This window comes from Lycium barbarum, chromosome 1, assembly GCF_019175385.1.
Source record: "Lycium barbarum isolate Lr01 chromosome 1, ASM1917538v2, whole genome shotgun sequence".
NCBI classification, from domain to species: Eukaryota; Viridiplantae; Streptophyta; class Magnoliopsida; order Solanales; family Solanaceae; genus Lycium; species Lycium barbarum.
In genome coordinates, this window is record NC_083337.1 from 1540944 (window position 1) to 1568938 (window position 27995).

General features: G+C 36.6%; 2 protein-coding genes and 1 pseudogene across 5 annotated transcripts; all 3 read left to right on the forward strand.

Moving 5' to 3' along the window:
• The first annotated feature begins 204 nt into the window (after positions 1-204).
• On the forward strand, positions 205-17405 carry LOC132628503 (G-type lectin S-receptor-like serine/threonine-protein kinase At4g27290). Of its 4 annotated transcripts, none has more exons than XM_060344290.1 (8): positions 13421-14314; positions 14394-14908; positions 14999-15109; positions 15421-15554; positions 15867-16077; positions 16163-16400; positions 16486-16630; positions 16978-17405. In XM_060344290.1, the coding sequence occupies exons 1-8, from the start codon at positions 13557-13559 to the stop codon at positions 17290-17292; spliced, it is 2427 nt and encodes an 808-aa protein (XP_060200273.1). In that variant the 5' UTR covers positions 13421-13556; the 3' UTR covers positions 17293-17405. The 4 variants fall into 4 exon arrangements, with proteins under 4 accessions (XP_060200271.1, XP_060200267.1, XP_060200273.1 ...); XM_060344294.1 differs by having other exon boundaries at positions 14394-14902; XM_060344288.1 differs by lacking the exons at positions 13421-14314; positions 14394-14908; positions 14999-15109; ... (3 more) ...; positions 16486-16630; positions 16978-17405 and adding exons at positions 205-1712; positions 2040-2150; positions 2317-2468; ... (2 more) ...; positions 4611-4761; positions 5110-5641.
• LOC132628566 (calcium-binding protein PBP1-like) lies at positions 10317-10959 on the forward strand (annotated as a pseudogene).
• Positions 17406-22968: 5563 nt separating the features above from the next.
• On the forward strand, positions 22969-27671 carry LOC132628519 (G-type lectin S-receptor-like serine/threonine-protein kinase At4g27290). The gene is made up of 8 exons (XM_060344301.1): positions 22969-23947; positions 24029-24537; positions 24634-24744; positions 25052-25203; positions 25516-25726; positions 25812-26049; positions 26135-26282; positions 27269-27671. The coding sequence occupies exons 1-8, from the start codon at positions 23193-23195 to the stop codon at positions 27581-27583; spliced, it is 2439 nt and encodes an 812-aa protein (XP_060200284.1). The 5' UTR covers positions 22969-23192; the 3' UTR covers positions 27584-27671.
• The last annotated feature ends 324 nt before the right edge of the window (positions 27672-27995 follow it).

A 27995-nucleotide genomic window follows, 5' to 3' on the forward strand; every position in this document is an offset into this window, starting at 1 on the left:
TTTTTCTCATCATGTTTTCTCTTGAGCTAAGAGTCTTTCAGAAACAGCCTCACTATAAAATGATCCCACAAAGATCTGTGATATTTTATTTTACCGTCTAGTGGCTATTCTCTCACCGATGGCATTTATTTCTCAGCGTGTGTAATACTATTAGAATTGGAAAAATTTAGAGTCAGTGAGTCAATATCTCCCTAGTCACTATCCATGGAAGTAAAGACCACACATTTTGATAAATTCTCCAGTAATCTCATAAGTAAGTTTATAAACTGAAAGTTCCTAGAAGTTTGCTCAGCCTTCTAATAGTCTTAGTGAGAAGAATGCATCACTTATGCTCATTGAGTAATCATTAACAATTCTGTTACTAGTAGACTTATTCGAATCTGTGTATCTTGATGGGAAATAGACTCTATTATTAGCTAGCTAAATGCATCATCTTATGGAAGTTCTTTGGTTTATTTCCTATTGTGCTTGTTTACTCTGTTTAATGGGGAGAACATGTGCAGTGTCCCATAGCATCAGTCAATCTCAATCTATAAGTGATGGTGAGAGTTTAGTTTCTCAAGGGGGAACTTTTGAGCTGGGTTTCTTTAGTCCAGGCAGTTCAACGCACCGGTACTTGGGCATTTGGTATAAGAATATTTCCGTCAGAACTGTCGTTTGGGTGGCGAACAGGAAAATCCCAATTAAAGATCTTGGTGGAGAACTAACGATTAACAGCACAGGCAGTATCGTGGTTTCCAGTAGGACTAGTGGTGTTATTTGGTCAACTAATTCATTCAAGGTTGTTAAAGCACCTGCTTTACGGCTTTTGGATTCTGGGAATCTTGTCGTAAGTGACGAGAAGGGCAGTAACTCGGATGTCTACTTGTGGCAGAGCTTTGATTACCCATCTGATACACTATTACCTGGAATGAAGCTTGGATGGGATTTACGAACGGGTCTTGATAGGCGACTCTCTTCGTGGAGGAACTCAGATGACCCCTCCCCTGGAGAATTAAGTACTGGCATAGAGCTCCATGAATATCCCCAGGCAGTTATACGGAAGGGCTCCAGAATTTACTTCCGCGGTGGTCCGTGGACTGGAGAGCGATTTAGTGGTGCTCCTGAATTAAGGGTGAATCCGGTATTCGATTACAACTTTATATCTAACAAAGATGAAGTGTACTACACCTACCAACTGAAAAACAAGGCTGTCATTTCAAGGTTGGTCCTGAATGATACAAGCTCTTCTCGACAGCGGTATGTGTGGGTAGAAGCCGATCAAGCTTGGAAGCTTTATGCATCAGTGCCACGTGATTATTGTGATACTTATCGCCTTTGTGGTGCGAACGGAGTTTGTGCAATCAGTGACTCACCTGTTTGTCAATGCTTGGAAGGTTTTAAACCAAAATCACCAGAAAAATGGAATTCAGTGGACTGGTCGGGGGGATGCACTCTCAGCAAGCCATTGAGCTGCCAGAGTAAGGATGTGTTCGTCAGATTTTCTCAATTGAAACTACCGGATACTGCCAACTCTTGGGTAAATGGTACTATGGATATTAAAGATTGCAGGGAAGCATGCTTGAAAAATTGTTCGTGTATGGCTTACTCAAACTCAAATTTTAGAGGACAGGGAATTGGATGTGTCCTTTGGTTCCATGATCTGATTGATATTCGGCAGGTTCCAAATGGTGGCCAGTACCTCTATATACGGATTGAGGCTTCAAAACAGGGTGCGTATTGTTAAAAATGTCTTTTTCCTTTTTCTTTCGTAGATCTCGTGTCAATCTGTTTTTGGTTTCTTGGATAACCGTGGTGTCCGGGATAAGTTGCTTGCAACTCAACTAAATCCATGGGATGCCTGCCACCAGCAACATGTATCAAGTAACTCTGTCCACCAAGGCTAGGACAGAGGAAAGAAATCACCTAGTGTTTTTGTGTTGACTGAGATTTGAACTTGAGACCTCATGGTTCTCAATCCACTTCATTGACCACTAGGCCACACTTTTGAGTGTTGTGTCAATCCCGTTATTATACTAACTTATGTTTCTCTTTAACAGCTGGAAGGCGTGTGGTTAATGGAATCTTGATTAGTCTAATCATTGGGGCTGTGGTTTTTGGATTGGTTCTCTTCTGCTACTATCTTTATGGGAGGAAGACGAAGGTTAGAGGTGTGTTCAGTTGAGCTAATTCAGCACTATGTTTTTTTAAACAAACTGGTTTATACAAGAACTTTAATGATGGACTTTACATGCTTATTTTTTAATATTCCTAAGCCATGATCCTTTTCCAAATAATTTGAATTATATTTACCAACATCCACCTTTTTGGTATCAGGGATAGTACGCGGACAAGATAACTCGACCAGTGAAGGCCCAAAAGAAGACACGGAGCTACTGTTTTTTGACTTGGCAACAATTGTTAATGCTACTGATAACTTTTCATTTAACAACAAGCTTGGTGAAGGAGGGTTTGGACCTGTTTACAAGGTAAACTTCTAAATTTGAATATTTTGGTTGGTAGCATTAGGCCTTGAACTTCTTGCTATGTTGCTCGGACTACTACTACTACTACAACAACAACAACAACAACGACGTACCCAGTGTGGTCCCACAAGTGGGGTCTGAGGAGGGTAGAATGTACTCAGACTTTATCTCTACCTTTATGGGGTACAGAGGTTGTTCCGATAGACCCTCGGCTCGAAAGAAAAGACATGGATGTGACAACAACTAGCAAAGTGAAAAGCATGGTATCAAGAGAAATATGGCAGCTATGTTGCTCGGACTCTTAAAACAATATCGAGGGGTGCGTGTCGGATCCTCCAAAAAAAGTGAATTTTTTGAGGATCCGATCGGGTGCGCCAACATTTTTCGAGAGTCTGAGCAACATAGGTTTCTTGTTCTCTCTCTGAAGGGCTTGGGAGTCGGTATGTGTGAGACATCGGATTGAGAAATTAGTGGTGTTCTCCTAGTCGAAACATAAATTAGGTTAGCTAGTGCTCTCTTTTAAGTTTTGGAGTGAGCATAATCAAAAGAAGAAGAAAAATTGAGTATGGCCAAAGAAACATTGTTAAAGCTCACAACTTTTTAAGATGGACTTGAATGTATTTAGGAATGAAGAGAATGCAGGGAAAGAAAATAGAAGAATGAGAAAAAAGGAGAGAGTGGAGTGTGGATGAGATTCTTAGGGGTTGGAATCAGGCATGAGAACAAAAGAGAAGCTGGTGATTAACGAGGTGGAATCGGGGTTTGAAGTTTATGTGTTCTGAATTTATCATCGAACTCATAGCTTGTTCTAGTTATTGGGTTCACAATTAAATATTTATACATATTTAATGAATTTCCTAATATAAATATATGATCTAAGTAAAAATACTGAATTCGTTTGATCTCACATCTAATATTGTAGCTCCCCTTATCGCGAAGAGGACCCACAAATGCATGAATTTTTTTTGGTAGTTCACGTGCATATACTCGGGAAGAGAGAGTTGATTGTGTAGTTGGACTATTCATTAGCATGTCATTGGTTTGCTAAGACAAAGAAAGATTAGAAGTACTCTCACTGTCCCTTCACGGAATCTCTGTGGGTAGTTCTTCCTTCTTTCATTTCCAAATACTCGTTGCATTTGACTTTCTTCCTACCTTATATGACATTTATAGCCCGTTTGGCCAAGCTTTCAAAATCTGCTTATTTGAAAAAGTATTTTTTTTTTCATGAGTGCTTTTCGGATAAGTACTTTTGGAGAGTAGCAGTTTGTGTTTGACTAAACATTTTAAAAACACTTTTGCTATTATTAGCAGTATTTTGAGCTTGGTGAATGTTTTATAAGTGCTTTTGGGAAAAGCTACTTTTTTTAGTTTCTGCAAAACAGCTTCTATTACTACTCAAAAGCACTTATTTCTTTAAAAACTTGTCCAAATAGCTTAATTTTCCATAATTAGCACTTTTAGCTTTCCAAAAGCTTGGCCAAATAGGCTATTATTCTGCGTATGAGCTTTATTTGGTTTGTAACTTTCAGGGAACACTAGTAGATGGACGGGAAATTGCTGTGAAGAGGCTTTCCAAGAGTTCTGGACAAGGATTAAATGAATTCAAAAATGAAGTAAAGCTGATAGCGAAACTCCAGCACCGAAATCTTGTAAAGCTCGTTGGAAGTTGTATTGATGGTGAAGAGAAGATGTTGATCTATGAATACATGGCTAACGGAAGCTTGGACTCTTTTGTTTTTGGTTTGTATATTTAGAGAAGAGCTGCTGAAAATCTACATATGCTTGTCATGTAAGAGAATTGGACTAACTTAACTCTGAACTTCCAGATCAAACAAGGCGGGAACAATTGGGCTGGTCAAAGTTCTTTCAGATTATCGGTGGAATTGCACGTGGTCTTCTCTACCTTCACCAGGATTCAAGATTGAGAATTATTCACAGAGATCTCAAAGCAAGTAATGTGTTGCTTGATGTTGAGCTGAATCCGAAGATTTCAGACTTTGGTTTGGCGAGGACCTTTCAAGGAGATCAGTGCGGAGACAACACAGAAAGGGTTGTTGGAACTTTGTAAGTTTAAACATGCCATAGATTATATCACTACATATCCATCTCCGTCTTATAATTTTATTAGCTGATTATTTGCAGTGGTTATATGGCTCCAGAATATGCGCTCTATGGTCTATTTTCAGTAAAATCTGATGTCTTCAGTTTCGGTTTGCTATTATTGGAGATAGTAAGCGGAAAGAAGAATCGATGCTTCCGTCATCCACATGATCATCACGGTCTTATAGGATACGTAAGATTTGAAATTCCAGTTTCTTCTTTGTTTGAATAATTCATGAGTGGCATCCAAGGGTGTGGCCTAGTGGTCAATGAAGTGAGTTGAGAATCATGAGGTCTCAGGTTCAAATCCTAGCAGAGACAAAATACTCTAGGTGATTTCTTTCCATTTGTCCTAGCGTTGGTAGACAGAGTTACCCGGTACCTGTTGCTGGTGGAGGTGGCAGGTATCCCGTAAAAATAGTTGAGGTGCATGCAAGCTGGTCCGGACACCACAATTATTAAAAAAAAAAACAATAATAGTTCATAAGTGGGGAACTTCGTTACATACTTACATATGGATTTTTCTTTGTTCCCTTTTCAGGCATGGAGAATGTGGACGGAAGGGACACCCCTCGAATTAGTTGATTTCTCGTTTGAGGACGACTCAAGTTCTATGTCGGAGATATTGAGGTGCATTCATGTAAGTCTATTATGTGTCCAGCAGAGTCCGAACGACAGACCAGATATGTTATCTGTGGTTCTGATGTTGAATGGAGAGAGTACACTAGCACAGCCGAAAGAACCCGGTTTTCTGAGAGATGTGATACCAAGTGAAATTACTTCTATCAGGTCTGAGTATGACTCTTGCGCTGCAAATGAAATTACATTTTCCTCATTCGGGGCTCGTTAGAGAACTTCTAACATTGTTAAAACTTATTTTTCACTTTTACTTTATTTGGTAATTATGATGACATGAGTTGAGCGTAAATGAAGGATTTATGTAGTCGATCCCAACTTGTTTGGCACTGAGGCATAGTAGTTGTTGCTGGGCTCGATAAGCTGACCACTGATCCCTGAAAAAAAAAAATCCCAAGTGTATTCCAATTCTAAATACATCATCCATTTATCTACCACTATCGTTCTTGGTTTTAGTTGTGCATTGTCCAATAAGAAAGTACTCTTTCCGGTCCAAAATAATTGAGGATTTAGCCTCTAAAAGTTGGTCCAAAATAATTAAGGTTTTAGTTTATCAAGAAAGTAATTTATTTATTTTTCAAATTTATCTTTAACGCATTCTTAATTCAATGAACAAATTTAATGTTTGTCATAGTTTCAAAACCCCACTTAATTAAGAATATTATGATCAATACACCTTTTAATTTTTGGAGTAAGTGAATTACTTAATCCATTTTGGACCGGAGAGAGTAAATGATAAGCAGAAGGAATAGTTGACATGAATCCTCTGGATAAGTGTTTGAATCTCTACTGCTAAGACATAATAGTTATTTTCCCCTTTGAATTACTACTTTTGAAGTTAGGATGGACTTAATAATAGAAAAGGTTAACCAGTTTATTCCTCATTCAACATGATGTGATTGATGCATCATGTTTGAATAATTTTTTCTACTGAAAATCATTTTCATTCTTCAACCTTACTTTAAAAAATCAGCCCCCCCCCCCCCCCCCCCCAAAAAAAAAACCCCCTCCCACTTCAAATTGTAGACCATTTCTATTTTTTCACTCCAATTTTACTTTCTATGGCTTGTAGTCTTGTGTATTTCCTCGGTTTTGATCCGTGCATACATACAAGCCAAAAGAATAAAGGAAAATTCTATCCCTAAAATTAACTACACAACTGTCCTATACATCATTGGCTGTGGTCTAACAAGAATTATTCTTCAACAATGTACAAGGATATAAAAGGAGATCTAAGAGAAAAGACATAAATGGTCCCTTAACTATGTGAGTAGGTTCAAAATAGTCCCTTAACTATGCACTTAACGGTTTTGGTCCTTTAAATTTGCCACAAGTTAACAAAAATGGTCCATTAACTATGATGGTTGGTTAAAAATAGTCCCTTAAGTATGCACTTAACAGTTTTGGTCCTTTAAGTTCGCCAAAAGTTAACAGTTTTAGTCTCCGATAAAATATTCATCGAGCTCTGTTTATTAGATTTGATAAGAACTATGAATCAAAAAGGAAAAATTAGCGAGAACTCACATTTAGAGGTACACATTATTAAAGAAACGGTCAAATACCTCGGGACAAAACCCACGGACGTCAGTAGGTTATAGGAAAAAATCGAGGAAAAAGAAACAGACTTGATGATGTCAGAAAATAGTGCCTCGGAACACAAACACCGACGGACTCTGTCGATTAAAACCGAGGGAATCCATCGGCTAAGTAAAATACACTAGACTTTAGAAATAAATTAGAAATATCAGAAACTAAAAAAGTTGTCACTACTAAAAACAAGCGAAAAAAACGATGGACAGAAACCAATGAATAAAATCGAGGGACACCATTTTTAAATTTTTATTGTTTTTTACGAAAACCAACGGAAGTCCATCGGTTATTGAGGAAAAATGTGCGGAAACTATTTTTTTTAAAAAAAAAGAATCACTACACTGGAAGTATTTATTTTTATCGACTTTTCAGTAAAAACGAGTCTAGTGTAGTTTACTTAGCCGATGGACTCTCTCGATTTTAATTTACAGAGTCAGTCGGTCTTTGTGTTCCGAGACACTATTTCTGACATTATCAAGTCTGTAGGTCTTTTCTCGATTTTTTTTCTATAACCGACTGATGTCCGTCGATTTTGTCCCGAGGTATTTGATTGTTTCTTTAATAATGTGTACCTGTAGATGTGAGTTCTCGCTAATTTTTTTCTTTTTTTTCATAGTTCTCGTCAAATCTAACAAATAGAGTTCGATGAATATTTTGTCGGAGACTAAAACTGTTAGCTTTTGGCGAACTTAAAGGACCAAAACTGTTAAGTGCATACTTAAGGAACTATTTTTAACCAACCCTCATAGTTAAGAGATCATTTTTATTAACTTATGGCAAACTTAAAGGACCAAAACCGTTAAGTGCATAGTTAAGGGACCATTTATGCCCTTTTCTCGGAAATCTAAGTACAATATTTACTAGGAGGTATTAAAATCTGATATAGAACATGACTTGTATTTGGGAATTGGGCTGCTGGGAAACAAATGACTGGGCCGTGGTTGTCCTGTAACTTGTATTCCCATAGGAGGCCCAATGCCTTGTATAAGCCCAATTAAGGCTAAGGAAATCAGCTTTTGTTTCCCTCTTTTCTTTGATACAAACGATGAAGATGGTGAAGATAATTTGTGTGAAACTGTTCAATCAAATTCCACATGCATTGTTCGTTCATGGAAGACGGGGTTTTTGGCGATGGTTTAATAGGCGAGTTATGTAAAGGGTTTCAGTTATTAATGGATAAGGATAAAAGGGTCCTTGCATTTGAGTCTCTCAAGAAGAATCCTGGTTTGTTAGGACTGCAAGATTTGAGTGATGATGATCTTAAGAGTATGCTAAAAGAAGGTGATTTTGATGATGATGGAGCTCTTACTCAGATGGAATTTTGTGTGTTGATGTTTGGATTGAGTCCTGAGTTAATGAAGCAATCTCACTTTTTGTTAGAAGAAGCTCTTCATCAAGAGCTCAAAGATTCTGACTTTTCATTGTAACTTTTGTCTTTTATACTTACCTTTAATGTAATACATGTTTTTTTTTTTTTTTAATGTAATACATTGCACAAACATATACAGAAAGTTGTATCTATGAAGAAACAGTTTGTTTATTCAGTTATGTTCACTGTCTCTGACAATGAGTCCTATTTTTCTTTTTTTCCCGAAGAATTTAACCATTCAATATCCAAAGCTCAGTGTTTGATGAATTCTAAGCTGAAACTTGGTAGGTGTTTGGTTATACTTTTCGCAAAGAGAAGAGAGCACATTATTTGGAATTATGAAAATGGAGTAGGAAAACAGGTTATAAGCTGTTTTCCAAATTTGCAATCCAACTTCAAGTTGGATTTGGAATTTTCATTTTCAAGTAAGGTGAAGAATTAATCCGGAAAAAAGTGAATAATTCTCATGGCCAAACGGCTCCTTATAAATTCAGCTTAAATGAAGCACTTGAGATTCATATAGCCAACCCAAATTAGTTTGAGATTGAGGCGTAGTTGTTATTTCTGGCAATGCACAACATAAAATCTTTCTTTCTTTCAATGCTGCTGCTGCTACTGCTTCTTCTTATGAGTAATTACAATTTACAAGTATCGTGTGTCAATTTACATTTATTTCTTAGCTTCTCGAATGCAGGTAGAACTTGGATGAACATAGAGTCAATGGGTCATTATCCATGCAAGTAAAGATGAAGGTCAAAGTTGTGGAAATGTGATTTTCTATTCAAACATCGACATGCCGGTCAAGAATAAACTGCTGGTTGAATAAATAACATATTTTATGATAAAATAATCCAGCAACCCGATGAGTATGTTTATAAACTGAAAGTTCCTAGAAGTTTGCTCAGCCTTCAAATAATCTTAGTGAGAAAAATGCATCATCTCTGTTCATTGAGTAATCATTAATAATTCTATTACTATTAGACTTAATCTGATCTGTGTATTTTGATTGTGTATGGTTACTAAATGCATCATCTTATTGAGATTTCGATCTGATTCAATACTTTAAAGGCGTGATTATTAAAGGCGTCACCTGGATGGAGGTAATGGTTAACAGCCTACTTAACAGTGAAAGCTGATTCAATACTTTAAAATAAGGCTAAAATTTAAATTTTGTTGTTTGTAAGATTGAGGAAATATTAGAATCCAAATTTAATGTTTTCCGGAAGAGTAATTTGTGAAAAGTTATATTTGCAAAACATTAAACAAAAAAGGCAAAAACTTAAATGAAATCTAAAACAGGTCCAAAATTTTTAATGATAATTAACGGCGTCACCTGGACGGAGGTAGTTATTAACGGCCCACTTAACGGCGAAAGCTGATTATGGGTCGAAGAGCACAATTACCGGATTTTGGGACCGTTGTTTAAGTTGTAGTCGAGTTCAATTTTTTTTTTCCAAATTTATCCACTTCGGACACGACTTCAGACATAAGCAACTGAAGTTGGTAAAATTTGTGTCTCGAATTTCAAATTTTATATGAAGTTGGTGGTCACTTACACTTACATGACTGAACTTCAGCCACATATGATTGCACTTCAGGCATTTGTGCAGACACATATGGTTTAAGTGAGCCATTCTTTACTTGCACTTCAATCATATATGACTAACGTGCCGTTTGGACATGGTTTGAAATCATGATTTGAAACCCCAAATCATTTGAATGATTTGGATTTCATCCCATGGTTTGAAACCATGAGATGAAATCGCATGTCCAAACGCTGATTTCATCTCATGATTTCAAATCGCATGTCCAAACGCCTACTAAGGTTCAACCAATTTTTGCATGTATTTCAATCATTTTTGCAACTACATATGATTGAAGTGTAGTCACTTTTGCCTTCATTTAATTACCTATAAATAAAGTTCAATTAATTCTTGCATGTGCTTCGCCACCAAAAGATGTGATGCGGGATGGAGCTGCTTCTCCCTTAACCAGAGGTCCCAGTTTCGAGCCCTTGGTATGAAACTAAATTTTTTTACCAATTCAACACACGAGCAACATCAACCATCAATTTATCAAAGCAACAACAAATCTCACAACCTCATTTTGTCATATTCAAGAATCTTAATTTTTTTCTTCACCGACTAATAAAAACGATATCATATAATATAAGATAACATAAGACCTACAACATCATGTTCTTCTCAGTTATTAAAAACCTTTCGGTCTAACTTTTAACTGTATCTTAGTTGCATTCCCATGGCTCATTTCTTCCTCAAACCCGTTTTCTTCTCTCAATACAAATTCTACTCTCCAATGGATACTACTACTTCAAGAAAATCCAATTTCAATGATGTCTTGCCTATAATGGCTGAAAAGCTTGGTGGGGATGGTTTAACAGGAGAGTTATGTAAAGGGTTTCAATTATTAATGGTAAGTATAAAAGGTTCATTACATTTGAGTCTCTCCAGAAGAATTCTGCTTTGTTAGGAATTCAAGATTTGAGTGATGATGATCTTAAGAGTATGCTTAAAGAAGGTGATTTTGATGGTGATGGAGCTCTTAATCAGACGGAATTTTGTGTGTTGATGTTTAGGTTGAGACCTGAGTTAATGGAGCAATCTCAGTTTTTGTTCGAAGAAGCTCTTCATCAAGAGTTCAGAGATTCTGACCTTTCATTGTAACGTTACTTACCTCTAATGTATACATGTAATACATTGCAAAAATATATACAGAAAGTTGTATCTATGAAGAAACAGTTTGTTTATTCAGTTCTGTCTCTACCAATGAAGCGCACTGTTCGATGAATTTGAGCTGAAACTTGGTAGGTGTTTGGCCATAGATTCCAAATATTTATCACTTTATTTGGAATTTTTAAAGTTGGAGTAATTTTTGAAGTTGGAGTTGTGTTTGGTTATATTTGCACTTTATTTGTTATTATGAAGATGGAGTTGGAAAAAAGGTTATAAGCTGTTTTTCAAATTTGCAATCCAACTTCAAGTTGAATTTGGAATTTTCATTTTGAAATAAGGTGAAAAATTAATCCGGAAAAAAGTGAATAATTCTCATGGCCAAATGGGTCCTTATAAATTTAGCTTAAATGAAGAACTTGGGATTCATATAGCCGACCTAAACTTGTTTGAGATTGAGGCGTAGTTATTGTTATTTCTGGAAATGCACAATATAAAATCTTTCTTTCTTTCAATGCTGCTGCTACTCCTTCTTCTTATGAGTAATTACAAGCTAAGTTGAGCGGACTCTTCACTTTTGTTGCCGCACTCGTATCGGATTCTCCAAAAATGCACTACTTTTGGAGTGTCCTGATGTTAGGTGTATTTATACACTTTTCCGCCATCTTTTACCCATATTTACACTATATTTTAGAGCTAAATGCATTAAATACACCTAACATCTATTAACTATGTGATATGCGACTAATTTGTGCTTTATTGTGGAAACTAGGTGGTTTAAGTTGAAAATGCTACAGTGCGAAGATGAAGAGATTTGGAGCAAAATTGAAGAAGAGGAAAAAGAAAAGAAGGTCACGTTGAAGTCTTTTGGGTACAACAAGGACCAATGAAGGGTAATCCGAGCAATTCTGGCTGATTCTGAGGCAGTGCGGGTTGGACGAGTGAGCAGAAGGAGGTTGCAACACTTGAAGGCAAAATACGACCACTGAAGGGTCTCATGCATTGGTTGTGCGTCGCACACCCAGCGCACAAAATACCCCTTTCTGATTCTCAGACCTTTTATGCATTGGCTGTGCGGAGCACAGCGGATGCACAGACATAGGCATGCGATGGCCATGCGACGCATGACCAAATCACAAGAGGCGTCAATTCTCCTAAGTTAATCGGGATTGGGCCCACTTATCTCATATTTGCCCTAGCTTATAAATAACTATTTTTACATTAGAATAGAGGACTTTTGACCTAGAAAGAGTAGGAGCCGCCGTGGAGGCCGGAGATTATTGGGTTTTATCTTTTCTTCTCCTTATTACTAGTTTGTATATTTTCTTTGAATGATTTGTTGCTTTTCCTCCATGTCTATGTGGAGCTAAACTTCTCGTTCTAGGGTTGTGGTAAACCATGATTATTGATGTTTGGTGATTATTTCTTATCCTAATATGAGTTGTTGAGTTTGATTGTTTCTTTAATTCTATTCATAATTGCTTGATTGTTTGGCCAACAGTTAGGTTTTATCGACTATCTAATATACATGCTTGGGAAAGATGTTGTTAGATTAGAGAAGGATTAAAGAGGGCGTGATCTGATTATTCCTACAGTTGGACTAGGATTTGTGGCTAGGATAGGAATATACCTAGTCACCGCGTTCAATTAAATACCATAAATGAATTGCGTTCTTAACAAGTCAGTTCCATAGGAATATAGGCGGCGAATTGTTTTGAATAGGCGAATAGTAGTTCGGGAGAATATTACGAGAGTTAATAATCCGGTAAATTAGCAATCGTCGATAATTCGGATTAAAGGGAAATAGTTCGAAAACTCAACAGGATTGGTGAACCAACCGCAACCCTGGAACATTCGTCTCATTGATAATATAAAAATCCGCTCTTTCTTTGTTGAAGTTCACTATTTGTCTCTTTTATCTTCAATTAGTTTATAATCATAATCTTCGAATTTCATCTCTTGTATAGATAATTTGGATAGTTTAATTTAGTTGACGATTAATCATAACTCTCTGTGGGTTCGATATCCAATTTCTAAAATCATTATATTACTTGTACGACTACGTATACTTGCATGTGCGTTTGGACGCAACAAGTTTTTGGCGCCCACAATAAAGCACAAATTATTCCCATATCACATAGTTAATAGATGTTAGGTGTATTTAATGCATTTAGCCCTAAAATACAGTATAAATATGGGTAAAAGATGGCGGAAAAGTGTATAAATACACCTAACATCATGTCCAACACGCACCCGTCGATATTTTTTATGAGTCCGAGCAACATAGATTACAAGTATCGCGTGTCAATTTGCATTTATTTTTTAGCTTGTCGAATACTGGTAGAACTTGGACGACATAGAATCAATGGATGATCTCACTAGTGACTATCCATGGAAGTAAAGATGAAGGTCAAAGTTGTGGAAATGTGATTTTCTATTCAAACATCGACTTGCCGGTCAAGAATAAACTGCTGGTTGAATAAATTGATAGCTGTCAGTTGCAGGAACCACACATTTTATGATAACATAATCCAGTAACATCATAAGTAAGTTTATAAACTGAAAGGTCCTATAGGTTTGCTCAGCCTTCAAATAATCTTAGTGAGAAAAAAGCATCATCTATGTTCATTGAGTAATCATTAATAATTCTATTACTATTAGACTTAATATAGTCTGCGTATTTTGATTGTGTATGGTTACTAAATGCATCATCTTATTGAGATTTCCTATTGTGCTTGTTTACTCTGTTTAGTGGGGAGAATACGTGCAGTGTCCCATAGCATTATCAATCAACCTCAATCTCTAAGTGATGGTGAGATCTTAGTTTCTGAAGGGGGAACTTTTGAACTGGGTTTCTTTAGTCCAGGCAGTTCAACGCACCGGTACTTGGGGATTTGGTATAAGAATATCCCCGTTAAAACTATCGTTTGGGTGGCAAACAGGAAAACACCAATTAAAGATCGCACTGGAGTATTCACGATAAACAACACGGGAAGTATCCAGGTTACCAGTAGGACTGATGGTGTTATTTGGTCAACAAATTCATTCAAGGCCACTAAACCACCTGTTGTACAACTTTTAGATTCTGGGAATCTTGTCGTAATCGACGAGAAGGGAATCTATCTGTGGCAGAGCTTTGATTACCCTTCTGATACACTGTTACCTGGAATGAAGCTTGGATGGGATTTACGAACGGATCTTAATAGGCAGCTCTCTTCGTGGAAGAACTCAAATGACCCTTCCCCTGGAGAACTAAGTAACGTGGTAGAGCTTCATGAATTTCGAGAGTCTATTGTGTGGAAGGACTCTGAGAAGTACTTTCGTGTTGGTCCATGGAATGGAGAGCAGTTTAGTGGAGCCCCTGATTTTAAGGTGAATTCGGTATATGATTACAGCTTTATATCTAATGAAGACGAAGTGTACTATACCTACCAGCTCAAGAACAAGTCCGTCTTTTCAAGGTTGATCTTTTTTTTAAGCAGGTTTTTCTTTTTTTCTTTTATAATTTTTTTTAATTTTTTTTTAAATTTTCTTTTCAAGGTTGATCTTGAATGATGCAACCTCTTCTCAGCAACGGTATGTGTGGGCAGAATCTAGTCGAGCCTGGAAACTCTATTTATCAGTGCCATATGATTATTGTGATACTTACGGTGTTTGTGGTGTGAATTCAGTTTGCATAATCACTGACTCACCTAGGTGTCAATGCTTGGAAGGGTTTAAACCGAAATCACTAAATAGCTGGAACTCGATGGACTGGTCGGAGGGATGCATTCTTAGCAAGCAATTTAACTGTGAGAGTAAGGACGTTTTTGTGAAATTTTCTGAGCTGAAACTACCAGATACTACTAAATCTTGGGTAAGTGGTACTATGAATCTTCAAGAGTGCAGGGAATCATGCTTGAAAAATTGTTCGTGTATGGCTTACTCAAATTTAGATATTAGAGGACAAGGAAGTGGATGTGCCCTTTGGTTCGATAATCTGATTGATATCCGGCAGGTTTCAAATGGTGGCCAGGACCTTTATATACGGATTGAGGCTTCAAAACAAGGTGCATGTTGTAAAAAGATCTTTTCTTTTTTCCTTTTATTTTCGTAGATCTTGTGTCAATCTGTTACTTATACTAACTTATTTTTCTCTTTAACAGCTGGAAAGCGTGTCGTTAATGCAGTCTTAATTAGTCTAATCACCGTGGCTGTGCTTTTTGGGTTGGTTCTTTTTCGCTACTATCTTTCTCGCAGGAAGACGAAGGTTAAAGGTGTGTGCAGTAGAGCTAATTCATTTGTAAAAAATTTGGTACTCTCTTGGTCTTTAAAGTCTTCGTATGCATTTGTAATTTTTTTCCTTTTTCTCTGTTACTTATTTGCTTGCATTGATGTGACTGTTTATAGCTGTTGGTTCATATCATCATCAGCAGAATACTTTCTTCTATGAGGTTGTTTGGTTCACAGTAGGACTAGAACTTTACTGATGGAATTTACATGCCTATTTTTTAAATATTTCTAAGCCAGGATCCTATTCCAATTAATTTAAATGATATTTTACCAACATCCACCTTCTTGGTGTCAGGGATAGTACTCGGACGAGATAACTGGACTAGTGAAGAGCTACCGTTCTTTGAATTGGCAACAATGGTTAATGCTACTGATAACTTTTCATCTAACAACAAGCTTGGTGAAGGAGGGTTTGGACCTGTTTACAAGGTAAACTTCCAAATCTGAAAGTTCTTGGTATGTTGCTCGGACTCTTCAAAGTTATCGATGAGTGAGTGTATGATCCTCCCAGAATAGTGAATTTTTGAAGCATCCGACATGGTTGTGCCAATATTTTTGGAGAGTCCGAGCTACATAGGTTTCTTGTTCTCTCTCCTAAGGGCTTGGGAGTCGGTATGTGGTGAGACATTGGATTAAGACATTCCTTTTGTGTTTTCTAAGGGAACAAAGAATTCTCAAGAACATAATATAACCTAATTTTGGGACCTTGCCTGTGAGCTTTCTGTGATTGATAACTTTCAGGGAACACTAGTAGATGGACGGGAAATCGCTGTGAAGAGGCTTTCCAAGAGTTCTGAGCAAGGATTGAATGAATTCACAAATGAAGTAAAGTTGATAGCAAAACTTCAGCACCGTAATCTTGTAAAGCTTGTTGGAAGTTGCATTGCTAGTGAACAGAAGATGTTGGTCTATGAATACATGGCTAATGGGAGCTTGGACTCTTTTGTTTTTGGTTTGTATCTTGAGGCTGGAAATCTACATATGCTTGTGCATTTAAGTTAGAAGAATTGGACTAACTTAACTCTGAACTTCCACAGATCAAACAAGGCGGACACAATTGGGTTGGTCAAAGTTCTTTGAGATCATCGGTGGAATGGCACGTGGTCTTCTCTACCTTCACCAGGATTCAAGATTGAGAATTATTCACAGAGATCTCAAAGCAAGTAATGTGTTGCTTGATTCTGAGCTGAATCCGAAGATTTCAGACTTTGGTTTGGCGAGAATCTTTCAAGGAGATCAATGCGGAGACAACACAGAAAGGGTTGCTGGAACTCTGTAAGTTTGTTTAAACAGGCCAGAAATCATATCATTACTACATATCCATCTCCGTCATGTAATTTTGCTTGCTGATAATTTGCAGTGGCTATATGGCTCCAGAATACGCGCTCTATGGTCTATTCTCAGTAAAATCTGATGTCTTCAGTTTTGGCTTGCTATTGTTGGAGATAGTAAGCGGAAAGAAGAATCGATGCTTCCATCATCATCATCATGGTCTTATTGGATACGTAAGATTTGAAATTCTAGTTTCTTCTTTGTTTGAATATTTCATGAATGGTACCCAAGGGTAAGACCTAGTGGTCAATGAAGCAGGTTAAGAATCATAAGGTCTCAGGTTCAAATTTCAATAGAGACAAAAACACTAGGCCATTTCTTCGCATCTATCCTAGTGTTAGTGGATAGAGTTAGCTGGTACCTGTTACTGGTGGGAGTTGGCTGGTATCCCGTGAAATTAGTCGATGTGCGCGTAAACCGGTTCGGACACCACGGTTATCAAAAAAATAATAGTAATAATTCATGAGTGTGGAACTTAGTTACTTACTGATATATGGATTTTTCTTTGTTCCCTTTTCAGGCATGGAGAATGTGGACAGAAGGGACACCCCTCGAATTAGTTGATTCCTCGCTTGAGTACGAAACGAGTTCTATGTCGGAGATATTGAGGTGCATTCATGTAAGTCTGTTATGTGTCCAGCAGAGTCCGGACGACAGACCAAATATGTCTGCCCTGGTTCTGATGTTGAATGGAGAGAGCACACTACCACAGCCAAAAGAACCCGGTTTTCTGAGAGATATGATACCAACTGAAATTACTTGTATTAGGTCGTCTGAGTATGATGACTCTTGCACTGCAAATGAAATTACATTCTCCTCGTTTGGGGCTCGTTAGAGAACTTCTAACATTATTACAACTTATTTGTTATTGTTTTTACTTTATTAGGTAACGATTGTTAGAAACAAACCTATTGGTAATGCAAAGAATAAATAAATTCTCTTTCCTCTCGTTATTCTTGTGGGTCCCTATTCCTTTATTCATTCTTGTCTTATGTGAAATGTATTTTCTCCCACATTGGTGGTCGAAAGAACTTTCTTCTTCTTTATATTGCATTGTATATCATCAAATTGGTATAGAGATAGCAAAAAGGAGTGGTCTCATGCACATGAGAAATGGTTAGTACTAGCAAATATTTACAAGCCAAAATTAGTCTGTTCTTCTTCAAAGTTCTTCTTTTCCTTCTACTTTCTGGGCAATTTAGTTTGTGCAAATTACAAACTTCCAGCCACTAGTGTAAGTGTTTTGCAGTGCTGCCACTAGTGCAAGTGTTTGGCAGTGCTGTAGAATCTTGGGGAGCGACCGGGCTAAACGATTTGCACCACAACGTTGATTCGATACGTTGTTTTTCTTTTTTTACTTGTTCACGATCAATATTATTCTATTTTAATTACAATGATGACGACATGAGTTGAACTTAAATAAAAGCAATAAGGATTCATATAGCCAATACAAACTAGTTTATCACTGAGGCTTAGTATCGTTGAGGGTCGTTAAGCTTTACCACTGATATCTGAAAAAAATAATCCAAAGTGTTCCAATTCCAAATACATCTTCCATTTATTTAACACTATTTTTCTTGGTTTTCATTGTACATTGTCCAAACAACAACTTTGAATAATAGACCATTTCTATTTTGTTTCTGTTGAATTTTACTTTCTTCAGTGGCTACATCAAAAAATTTCAATTTCAACGACTTTTTGCCTCTTATGGCTGAAAAAGTAAAGTAGGTGGGGATGGTTTTACTTTTAATCATTCATATTTGAAACTAGTAGATTTTTATAAGTGTTTTGAAATAAAATGTATATATTTGAAGGTATATCCCGCAAAAGGTAAAAGTAAGGTCTGCGTACATCCTACTCTCTTCAAACCTTACTTATGGAATTACACTGGGTATGTTGTTGATGTTGTTGTTTATATTTGAAGGTATATAATATGTACTACAAGCCATAGAAGTTAATAAGTCAAAATAATAAATAAATAAATAAATACGATTAAAAAAAATCTCTTTGATTCTCCAAAAAGTAATAATAATATCACATAAGTTGAAAAAAAAAAACTTTTTAGGTAACTTCTATGCAAAAAGAGCTTTATGAATTAGGCCTAGTCAACGTCTAAATGCAATGAATTCTCTCTTCTAAATTTTCGCTTCTCGTCTTGCATAGTGATCCAGTTATATAATGAATTTAAAAAAAAAAAAAAATTGGTGCTTTCCTGTTTATATTGAGGAAATGATCTCCCAAGTCTATTTGTAATTTGACTAGAAAAAATTGAAGCGCAAAAATCTCCTATACTAATCTCATGTGTTATTTTATTAATGATCTCCTATAAAAATGTCATATAATTGAAATGACATCTATAATGAATTTCAAAATCAAATCTCTCGTATCACGCTGAAAAAATGATTTCCTACACACATACAATTTGAATAAAGAAAAAGATCTTAGCATATGTTTTGTTTATAAATTTCTTGTTTTATTTTTACTGACATCTAGTTAAAAAGATTATATATCTAAAATAACATTTATAATGAAACCCTAAAAGAAATCTCCTTATCCCGCTTCCAATTAGGGCTGGGCATAAATACCGAAAAACCGAACCGAACCGAAACTTCAACAAACCGAACCGAATCGAACTAGTTTGGTTGGGTGTTTGGTGTCCAATGTAAAAAAACCAAAACCGAAATAACCGAACCGAAGTTTGATAAAACCGAACCGAAAAACCGAACGCGCACCGTGATATACTGCTGCTGCTAGTATATCACGGTGTTGGAAAATTCTCTAGTTTCTTTCCCTCCAGATATGATATACTGCTGCTGCTAACATCATCTGCCTTTGGAGATTTCCTTCTCGCCATCTGTTCTGCCCATGGGAGCAATAACTTGATGTAATTTAACAGTTATAAGAGTAGGGGAAATTAAATAACATTAATGCAGAGAAAAAGCAAAAAATTGAAAATACAGTTAATGATTGGATTGAAAGAAAGCGAGAGAAAGAGAAAGGAAAATAGGAAACAACATTGAGACAATTTAATTCTTCCGCGATGATCGTTGTGTTTTTCGGGCTATCCATCTTATAGCAAGCTACGTTGAATGGAGTTTTGGATTCCCAAATCTGTTTCAATGCCCAAGGACTAATTGCATTCCATTTGAAGTCATATAATTTGTATGTACATGACGGAAATTGCAAGATGCATGTACGGGAGAACAAAGGCATACCCTCGAAACGCATTTAAACTCAAGGCTGCACTGAATCTTTGGGATGAAAAACCTCATCCATGCCAATATTCTCTCCTTTTCTCAAAGGACGCCTCTTTGAAAAAATTTAGCACCTCAGGCCAATTCTTGGAGTAAGCATTGCTAAACTTTATGTTGCATTTCATATGAGAAATTACAAGTTAATTTAAAAAGAAAACGAACAGAAAGAAAACACGTGTCAGCCTTTTACAACGAACAGAAAACGAACAGAAAGAAACCTGATAAGTATGTTTATAAACTGAAAGTTCCTAGAAGTTTGCTCAGCCTTCAAATAATCTTAGTTAGAAAAATGCATCATCTCTGTTCATTGAGTAATCATTAATAATTCTATTACTATTAGACTTGGAGCATGTTTGGATGGATAAGCCTATAAGCTCCAAACAGCTTATAAGCTAAAAAAAATAAGATGAGGTAGTCTAACTTTTTTTTTTGGCTTATAAGCTGTTTTCAGCTTATAAGCTGCTTTAGATAAGCTAAGTCAAATGGGCCCAATTATTTTTTTAAGCTTATTTTAAGCACAAAATGACTTTAAGCTGGCAAGTCAAACACTCAAAAAAGCTGAAAACAGCTTATAAGTAACTTATAAGTCAATCCAAACGGGCTCTTAATCTGATCTGTGTATTTTGATTGTGTATGGTTACTAAATGCATCATCTTATTGAGATTTCGATCTGATTCAATACTTTAAAGGCGTGATTATTAAAGGCGTCACCTGGATGGAGGTAATGGTTAACAGCCCACTTAACAGTGAAAGCTGATTCAATACTTTAAAATAAGGCTAAAATTTAAATTTTGTTGTTTGTAAGATTGAGCAAATATTAGAATCCAAATTTAATGTTTTCCGGAAGAGTAAATTGTGAAAAGTTATATTTGCAAAACATTAAACAAAAAAGGCTAAAACTTAAATGAAATCTAAAATAGGTCCAAATATTTTAATGATAATTAACGGCGTCACCTGGACTGAGGTAGTTATTAACGGCGAAAGCTGATTATGGGTCGAAGAGCACAAATACCGGATTTTGGGACCGTTATTTAAGTTGTAGTCGAGTTCAATTTTTTGTTTTCCAAATTTATCCACTTCGGACACGACTTCAGACATAAGCAACTAAAGTTGGTAAAATTTGTGTCTGGAATTTCAAATTTTATCTGAAGTTGGTGGTCACTTACACTTACATGACTGAACTTCAGCCACATATGATTGCAGTTCAGGCATTTGTGCAGACACATATGGTTTAAGTGAGCCATTCTTTACTTGCACTTCAATCATATATGACTAAAGTGCCATTTGGACATGGTTTGAAACCATGATTTGGATTTCATCCCATGATTTTAAATCGCATGTCCAAACGCTGATTTCATCTCATGGTTTTAAATCGCATGTCCAAACGCCTACTAAGGTTCAACCAATTTTTGCATGTATTTCAATCATTTTTGCAACCACATATGATTGAAGTGTAGTCACTTTTGCCTTCACTTTAATCACATATAAATAAAGTTCAATTAATTCTTGGATGCGCTTCGCCACCAAAAGATGTGATGCAGGATGGAGCTGCTCCTCCTTTAACCAGATGTCTCAGGTTCGAGCTCTTGGTATGGAACTAGAAATTTTAACAATCAACACACGAGCAACATCAACCATCAATTTATCAAAGCAAAAACAAATCTCACAACCTCATTTTGTCATATTCAAGAATATTATTTTTTTTCTTCACCGACTAATAAAAACAGCATCATATAATATGAGATAATATAAGACCTACAACATCGAACCTTTCGGTCTAACTTTTAACTGTATCTTAGTTGCATTTCCATGGCTCATTTCTTCCTCAAACAGTTTTTTTCTCTCAATACCAATTCTACTCTCCAATGGATATTACTACTTCAAGAAAATCCAATTTCAATGATTTCTTGCCTATAATGGCTGAATAGCTTGGTGGGGATGGTTTAACAGGAGAGTTATGTAAAGGGATTCAGTTATTAATGGTAAGGATAAAAGGTTCATTACATTTGAGTCTCTCAAGAAGAATTCTGCTTTGTTAGGAATTCAAGATTTGTGTGATGATGATCTTAAGAGTATGCTTAAAAGAAGGTGGTTTTGATGGTGATGGAGCTCTTAATCAGACGGAATTTTGTGTGTTGATGTTTAGGTTGAGACCTGAGTTAATGGAGCAATCTCAGTTTTTGTTAGAAGAAGCTCTTCATCAAGAGTTCAGAGATTCTGACTTTTCATTGTAACGTTACTTACCTCTAATGTATACATGTAATACATTGCAAAAATATATACAGAAAGTTGTATCTATGAAGAAACAGTTTGTTTATTCAGTTCTGTTCATTGTCTCTACCAATGAGTCCTTTTTTTTCTTTTTCTTTTGTCCTAAGAATTTAACGAATTCAATATCCGAAGCTCACTGTTCGATGAATTCTGAGCTGAAACTTGGTAGGTGTTTGGCCATAGATTCCAAATATTTATCACTTTATTTGGAATTTTTGAAGTTGGAGTTGTGTTTGGTTATACTTTTTGCAAAGGAGAAAAGAGAGCACTTTATTTGGAATTATGGCACTTTATTTGGAATTATGAAGATGGAGTTGGAAAAAAGGTTATAAGCTGTTTTTCAAATTTGCAATCCAACTTCAAGTTGGATTTGGAATTTTCATTTTGAAATAAGGTGAAAAATTAATCCGGAAAAAAGTGAATAATTTTCATGGAATGGGTCCTTATAAATTCAGCTTAAATGAAGAACTTGGGATTCATATAGCCGACCTAAACTTGTTTGAGATTAAGGCGTAGTTATTGTTTTTTGTGGCAATGCACAACATAAAATCTTTCTTTCTTTCAATGCTGCTGCTACTGCTTCTTCTTATGAGTAATTACAAGCTAAGTTCAGCGGACTCTTCACTTTTGTTGCCGCACTCCAGTCGGATTCTCCAAAAATGCACTACTTTTGAAGTGTCCAACACGCACCAGTCAATATTTTTTATGAGTCCGAGCAACATAGATTAAAAGTATCGCGTGTCAATTTGCATTTATTTCTTAGCTTGTCGAATACAGGTAGAACTTGGACGAACATAGAATCAATGGATGATCTCACTAGTGACGATCCATGGAAGTAAAGATGAAGGTCAAAGTTGTGGAAATGTGATTTTCTATTCAAAAATCGACACGCCGGTCAAAAATAAACTGCTGGTTGAATAAATTGAAAGCTGTCAGTTGCAGGAACCACACATTTCATGATAAAATAATCCAGTAACATCATAAGTAAGTTTATAAACTGAAAGGTCCTAGAAGTTTGCTCAGCCTTCAAATAATCTTAGTGAGAAAAATGCATCATCTATGTTCATTGAGTAATCATTAATAATTCTATTACTATTAGACTTAATCTAGTCTGTGTATTTTGATTGTGTATGGTTACTAAATGCATCATCTTATTGAGATTTCGATTCGATTTCGAACTACTATTCGTGTATGCTGATGTTATAAACCCATGGATCTTTGGTATATTTCCTATTGTGCTTGTTTACTCTGTTTAGTGGGGAGAATACGTGCACTGTCCCATAGCATTATCAATCAATCTCAATCTCTAAGTGATGGTGAGAGCTTAGTTTCTGAAGGGGGAACTTTTGAACTGGGTTTCTTTAGTCCAGGCAGTTCAACGCACCGGTACTTGGGCATTTGGTATAAGAATATCCCCGTTAAAACTATCGTTTGGGTGGCAAACAGGAAAACACCAATTAAAGATCGCACTGGAGTATTCACGATAAACAACACGGGAAGTATTCAAGTTACCAGTAGGACTAGTGGTGTTATTTGGTCAACAAATTCATTCAAGGCCACTAAATCACCTGCTATACAACTTTTAGATTCTGGGAATCTTGTCGTAATCGACGAGAAGGGAATCTATCTGTGGCAGAGCTTTGATTACCCTTCTGATACACTGTTACCTGGAATGAAGCTTGGATGGGATTTACGAACGGGTCTTAATAGGCAGCTCTCTTCATGGAAAAACTCAGATGACCCTTCCCCTGGAGAACTAAGTGACGGGATAGAGCTTCATGAATTTCGCGAGTCTGTTGTGTGGAAGGGCTCTGAGAAGTACTTCCGTGGTGGTCCATGGAATGGAGAGCAGTTTAGTGGAGCCCCTGATTTAAAGGTGAATTCGGTATATGATTACAACTTTATATCTAATGAAGACGAAGTGTACTATACCTACCAGCTCAAGAACAAGTCCGTCTTTTCAAGGTTGATCTTTTTTTAAGCAGGTTTTTCTTTTTTTCTTTTATAATTTTTTTTAATTTTTTTTTTTTTAATTTTCTTTCCAAGGTTGATCTTGAATGATTCAACCTCTTCTCGGCAACGGTATGTGTGGGCGGAATCTAGTCGAGCCTGGAACCTCTATTCATTAGTGCCATATGATTATTGTGATACTTACGGTCTTTGTGGTGCGAATTCTGTTTGCATAATCACTGACTCACCTAGGTGTCAATGCTTGGAAGGGTTTAAACCGAAATCACTAAATAGCTGGAACTCGATGGACTGGCTGGAGGGATGCATTCTTAGCAAGCCATTTAGCTGTGAGAGTAAGGACGTTTTTGTCAAATTTTCTGAGCTAAAACTACCAGATACTACTAAATCTTGGGTAAGTGGTACTATGAATCTTCAAGAGTGCAGGGAAGCATGCTTGAAAAATTGTTCGTGTATGGCTTACTCAAATTTAGATATTAGAGGACAAGGAAGTGGATGTGCCCTTTGGTTCGGTGATCTGATTGATATCCGGCAGGTTTCAAATGGTGGCCAGGACCTTTATATACGGATTGAGGCTTCAAAAAAAGGTGCATGTTGTAAAAAGATCTTTTCTTTTTTCCTTTTATTTTCGTAGATCTTGTGTCAATCTGTTACTTATACTAACTTATTTTTCTCTTTAACAGCTGGAAGGCGTGTCGTTAATGCAGTCTTAATTAGTCTAATCACCGTGGCTGTGCTTTTTGGGTTGGTTCTCTTTCGCTACTATCTTTCTCGCAGGAAGACGAAGGTTAAAGGTGTGTGCAGTAGAGCTAATTCATTTGTAAAAAATTTGGTACTCTCTTGGTCTTTAAAGTCTTCGTATGCATTTGTAATTCTTTTTCTTTTTCTCTGTTACTTATTTGCTTGCATTGATGTGACTGTTTATAGCTGTTAGTTCATATCATCATCAGCAGACTACTTTCTTCTGTGAGGTTGTTTGGTTCACAGTAGGACTAGAACTTTACTGATGGAATTTACATGCCTATTTTTTAAATATTTCTAAGCTAGGATCCTATTCCAATTAATTTGAATGATATTTTACCAATATCCACCTTGTGTCAGGGATAGTACTCGGACGAGATCACTGGCCCAGTGAAGGCCCAAAAGAAGACCTAGAGCTACTGTTCTTTGAATTGGCAACAATGGTTAATGCTACTGATAACTTTTCATCTAACAACAAGCTTGGTGAAGGAGGGTTTGGACCTGTTTACAAGGTAAACTTCCAAATCTGAAAGTTCTTGGTATGTTGCTCGGACTCTTCAAAGTTATCGATGGGTGAGTGTATGATCCTCCCAAAATAGTGAATTTTTGGAGCATCCGACATGGTTGCGCCAACATTTTTAGAGAGTCCGAGCTACATAGGTTTCTTGTTCTATCTCCTAAGGGCTTGGGAGTCGGTATGTGGTGAGACATTGGATTAAGACATTCATTTTGTGTTTTCTAAGGGAACAAATAATTCTCAAGAACATAATATAGCCTAATTTTGGGACCTTGCCCGTGAGCTTTATGTGTTAGATAACTTTCAGGGAACACTAGTAGATGGACGGGAAATCGCAGTGAAGAGGCTTTCCAAGAGTTCTGAGCAAGGATTGAATGAATTCATAACTGAAGTAAAGCTGATAGCAAAACTTCAGCACCGTAATCTTGTAAAGCTTGTTGGAAGTTGCATTGCTGGTGAAGAGAAGATGTTGGTCTATGAATACATGACTAATGGGAGCTTGGACTCTTTTGTTTTTGGTTTGTATCTTGAGGCTGGAAATCTACATATGCTTGTGCATCTAAGTTAGAAGAATTGGACTAACTTAACTCTGAACTTCCGCAGATCAAACAAGGCGGACACAATTGGGTTGGTCAAAGTTCTTTGAGATCATCGGTGGAATGGCCCGTGGTCTTCTCTACCTTCACCAGGATTCAAGATTGAGAATTATTCACAGAGATCTCAAAGCAAGTAATGTGTTGCTTGATTCTGAGCTGAATCCGAAGATTTCAGACTTTGGTTTGGCGAGAACCTTTCAAGGAGATCAGTGCGGAGACAACACAGAAAGGGTTGTTGGAACTCTGTAAGTTTGTTTAAACAGGCCAGAAATCATATCACTACTACATATCCATCTCTGTCATGTAATTTTGCTTGCTGATAATTTGCAGTGGCTATATGGCTCCAGAATACGCGCTCTATGGTCTATTCTCAGTAAAATCTGATGTCTTCAGTTTTGGCTTGCTATTGTTGGAGATAGTAAGTGGAAAGAAGAATCGATGCTTCCATCATCATCATCATCATGGTCTTATTGGATACGTAAGATTTGAAATTCCAGTTTCTTCTTTGTTTGAATATTTCATGAGTGGCACCCAAGGGTAGGGGTGTACATGGACCAGGTTGGTTCAGATTTTTTAAACACCAAACCAAACCAATAAAATTCGATTTTTGCAACCTCGGATTTTCTCAGATTATTCGGTTTTCTCGGGTTTTTCGGGTTTTTTTTTTTTCCGGAATACAATGTCAGTTTCCAACATACAATGTCATTTTCACTCCCTAAACCAATTATACAAAACTAAATAATAGATATCCAACATTATTGTTATTCTTAGTGGTAGATTGAATTTCTTGTGTGCATTAGTGTTGAGTTGGTTTTGGTTTGGACTTTATTTGAGTTACTAACATCCATAGGATATAAAACTTATTGACATTCAAAATTCTAAGTTCAAGCTCGAATAATATGATAATAGATAAAAAACTACGAAAAAATTTAAGAAATATTTATAAATTACATTACAAATAAATATTTTAAAAACTGAATACATGTAATGTCGGGTTGGTTTGGTTCGGTTTGACTTTTTTTAGCTAAAACCAAACCAAACCAATTATGGTCGGGTTATTTTTTTCAACACCAAACCAAGTCAAACCAAATCACTAGTCAGGTTTTTTTCTCGGTTTGACTCGGTTTATCGGTTTGGTGCGGTTTATCGGTTTACTTTGTGCACCCCTACCCAAGGGTGTGGCCTAGTGGTCAATGAAGTAGGTTAAGAATTATAAGGTCTCAGGTTCAAATTTCAACAGAGACAAAAACACTAGGCCATTTCTTCGTATCTGTCCTAGTCTTAGTGGACAGAGTTAGCTGGTACCTGTTGCTGGTGGGAGTTAGCAGGTATCCCGTGGAATTAGTCGATGTGCGCGCAAACAGGTTCGGACACCGCGGTTATCAAAAAAATAATAGTAATAATTTATGAGTGGGGAACTTAGTTACTTACTGGTATATGGATTTTTCTTTATTCCCTTTTCAGGCATGGAGAATGTGGACAGAAGGGACACCCCTCGAATTAGTTGATTCCTCGCTTGAGTACGAAACGAGTTCTATGTCGGAGATATTAAGGTGCATTCATGTAAGTCTGTTATGTGTCCAGCAGAGTCCGGACGACAGACCAAATATGTCTACCCTGGTTCTGATGTTGAATGGAGAGAGTACACTACCACAGCCAAAAGAACCCGGTTTTCTGAGAGATATGATACCAGTTGAAATTACTTGTATTAGGTCGTCTGAGTATGATGACTCTTGCACTGCAAATGAAATTACATTCTCCTCGTTTGGGGCTCGTTAGAGAACTTCTAACATTATTACAACTTATTTGTTATTGTTTTTACTTTATTAGGTAATGATGGTTAGAAACAAACCTATTGGCAATGCAAAGAATAAAGAAATTCTCTTTCCTCTCGTTATTCTTGTGGATCCCTATTCCTTTATTCATTCTTGTCTTATGTGAAATGTACTTTCTCCCACATTGGTGGTCGAAAGAACTTTCTTCTTCTTTATATTGCATTGTATATTATCAAATTGGTAAAGAGATAAGAGAAAGGAGTGGTCTCATGCACATGAGAAATGATTAGTATTGGCAAATATTTACAAGCCAAAATTAGTCTGTTCTTCTTTTCCTTCTGCTTTCTGGGCAAGTCAGTTTGTGCAAATTACAAACTTCCAACCACTAGTGCAAGTGCTCAAAGTTCTTCTTTTCC

Bases quoted from the DNA above. Each gene is read 5' to 3' on its own strand.
- LOC132628519 (XM_060344301.1), top strand. From the start codon at position 23,193: ATGGATCTTTGGTATATTTCCTATTGTGCTTGTTTACTCTGTTTAGTG. The intron at 26,050-26,134 runs GTAAGTTTGTTT...GATAATTTGCAG, and splicing joins GAAAGGGTTGTTGGAACTCT to TGGCTATATGGCTCCAGAAT. The intron at 26,283-27,268 runs GTAAGATTTGAA...TTCCCTTTTCAG, and splicing joins ATCATGGTCTTATTGGATAC to GCATGGAGAATGTGGACAGA.
- LOC132628503 (XM_060344288.1), top strand. From the start codon at position 425: ATGCATCATCTTATGGAAGTTCTTTGGTTTATTTCCTATTGTGCTTGT. The intron at 1,713-2,039 runs GTGCGTATTGTT...TCTCTTTAACAG, and splicing joins GATTGAGGCTTCAAAACAGG to CTGGAAGGCGTGTGGTTAAT. The intron at 4,533-4,610 runs GTAAGTTTAAAC...GATTATTTGCAG, and splicing joins GAAAGGGTTGTTGGAACTTT to TGGTTATATGGCTCCAGAAT.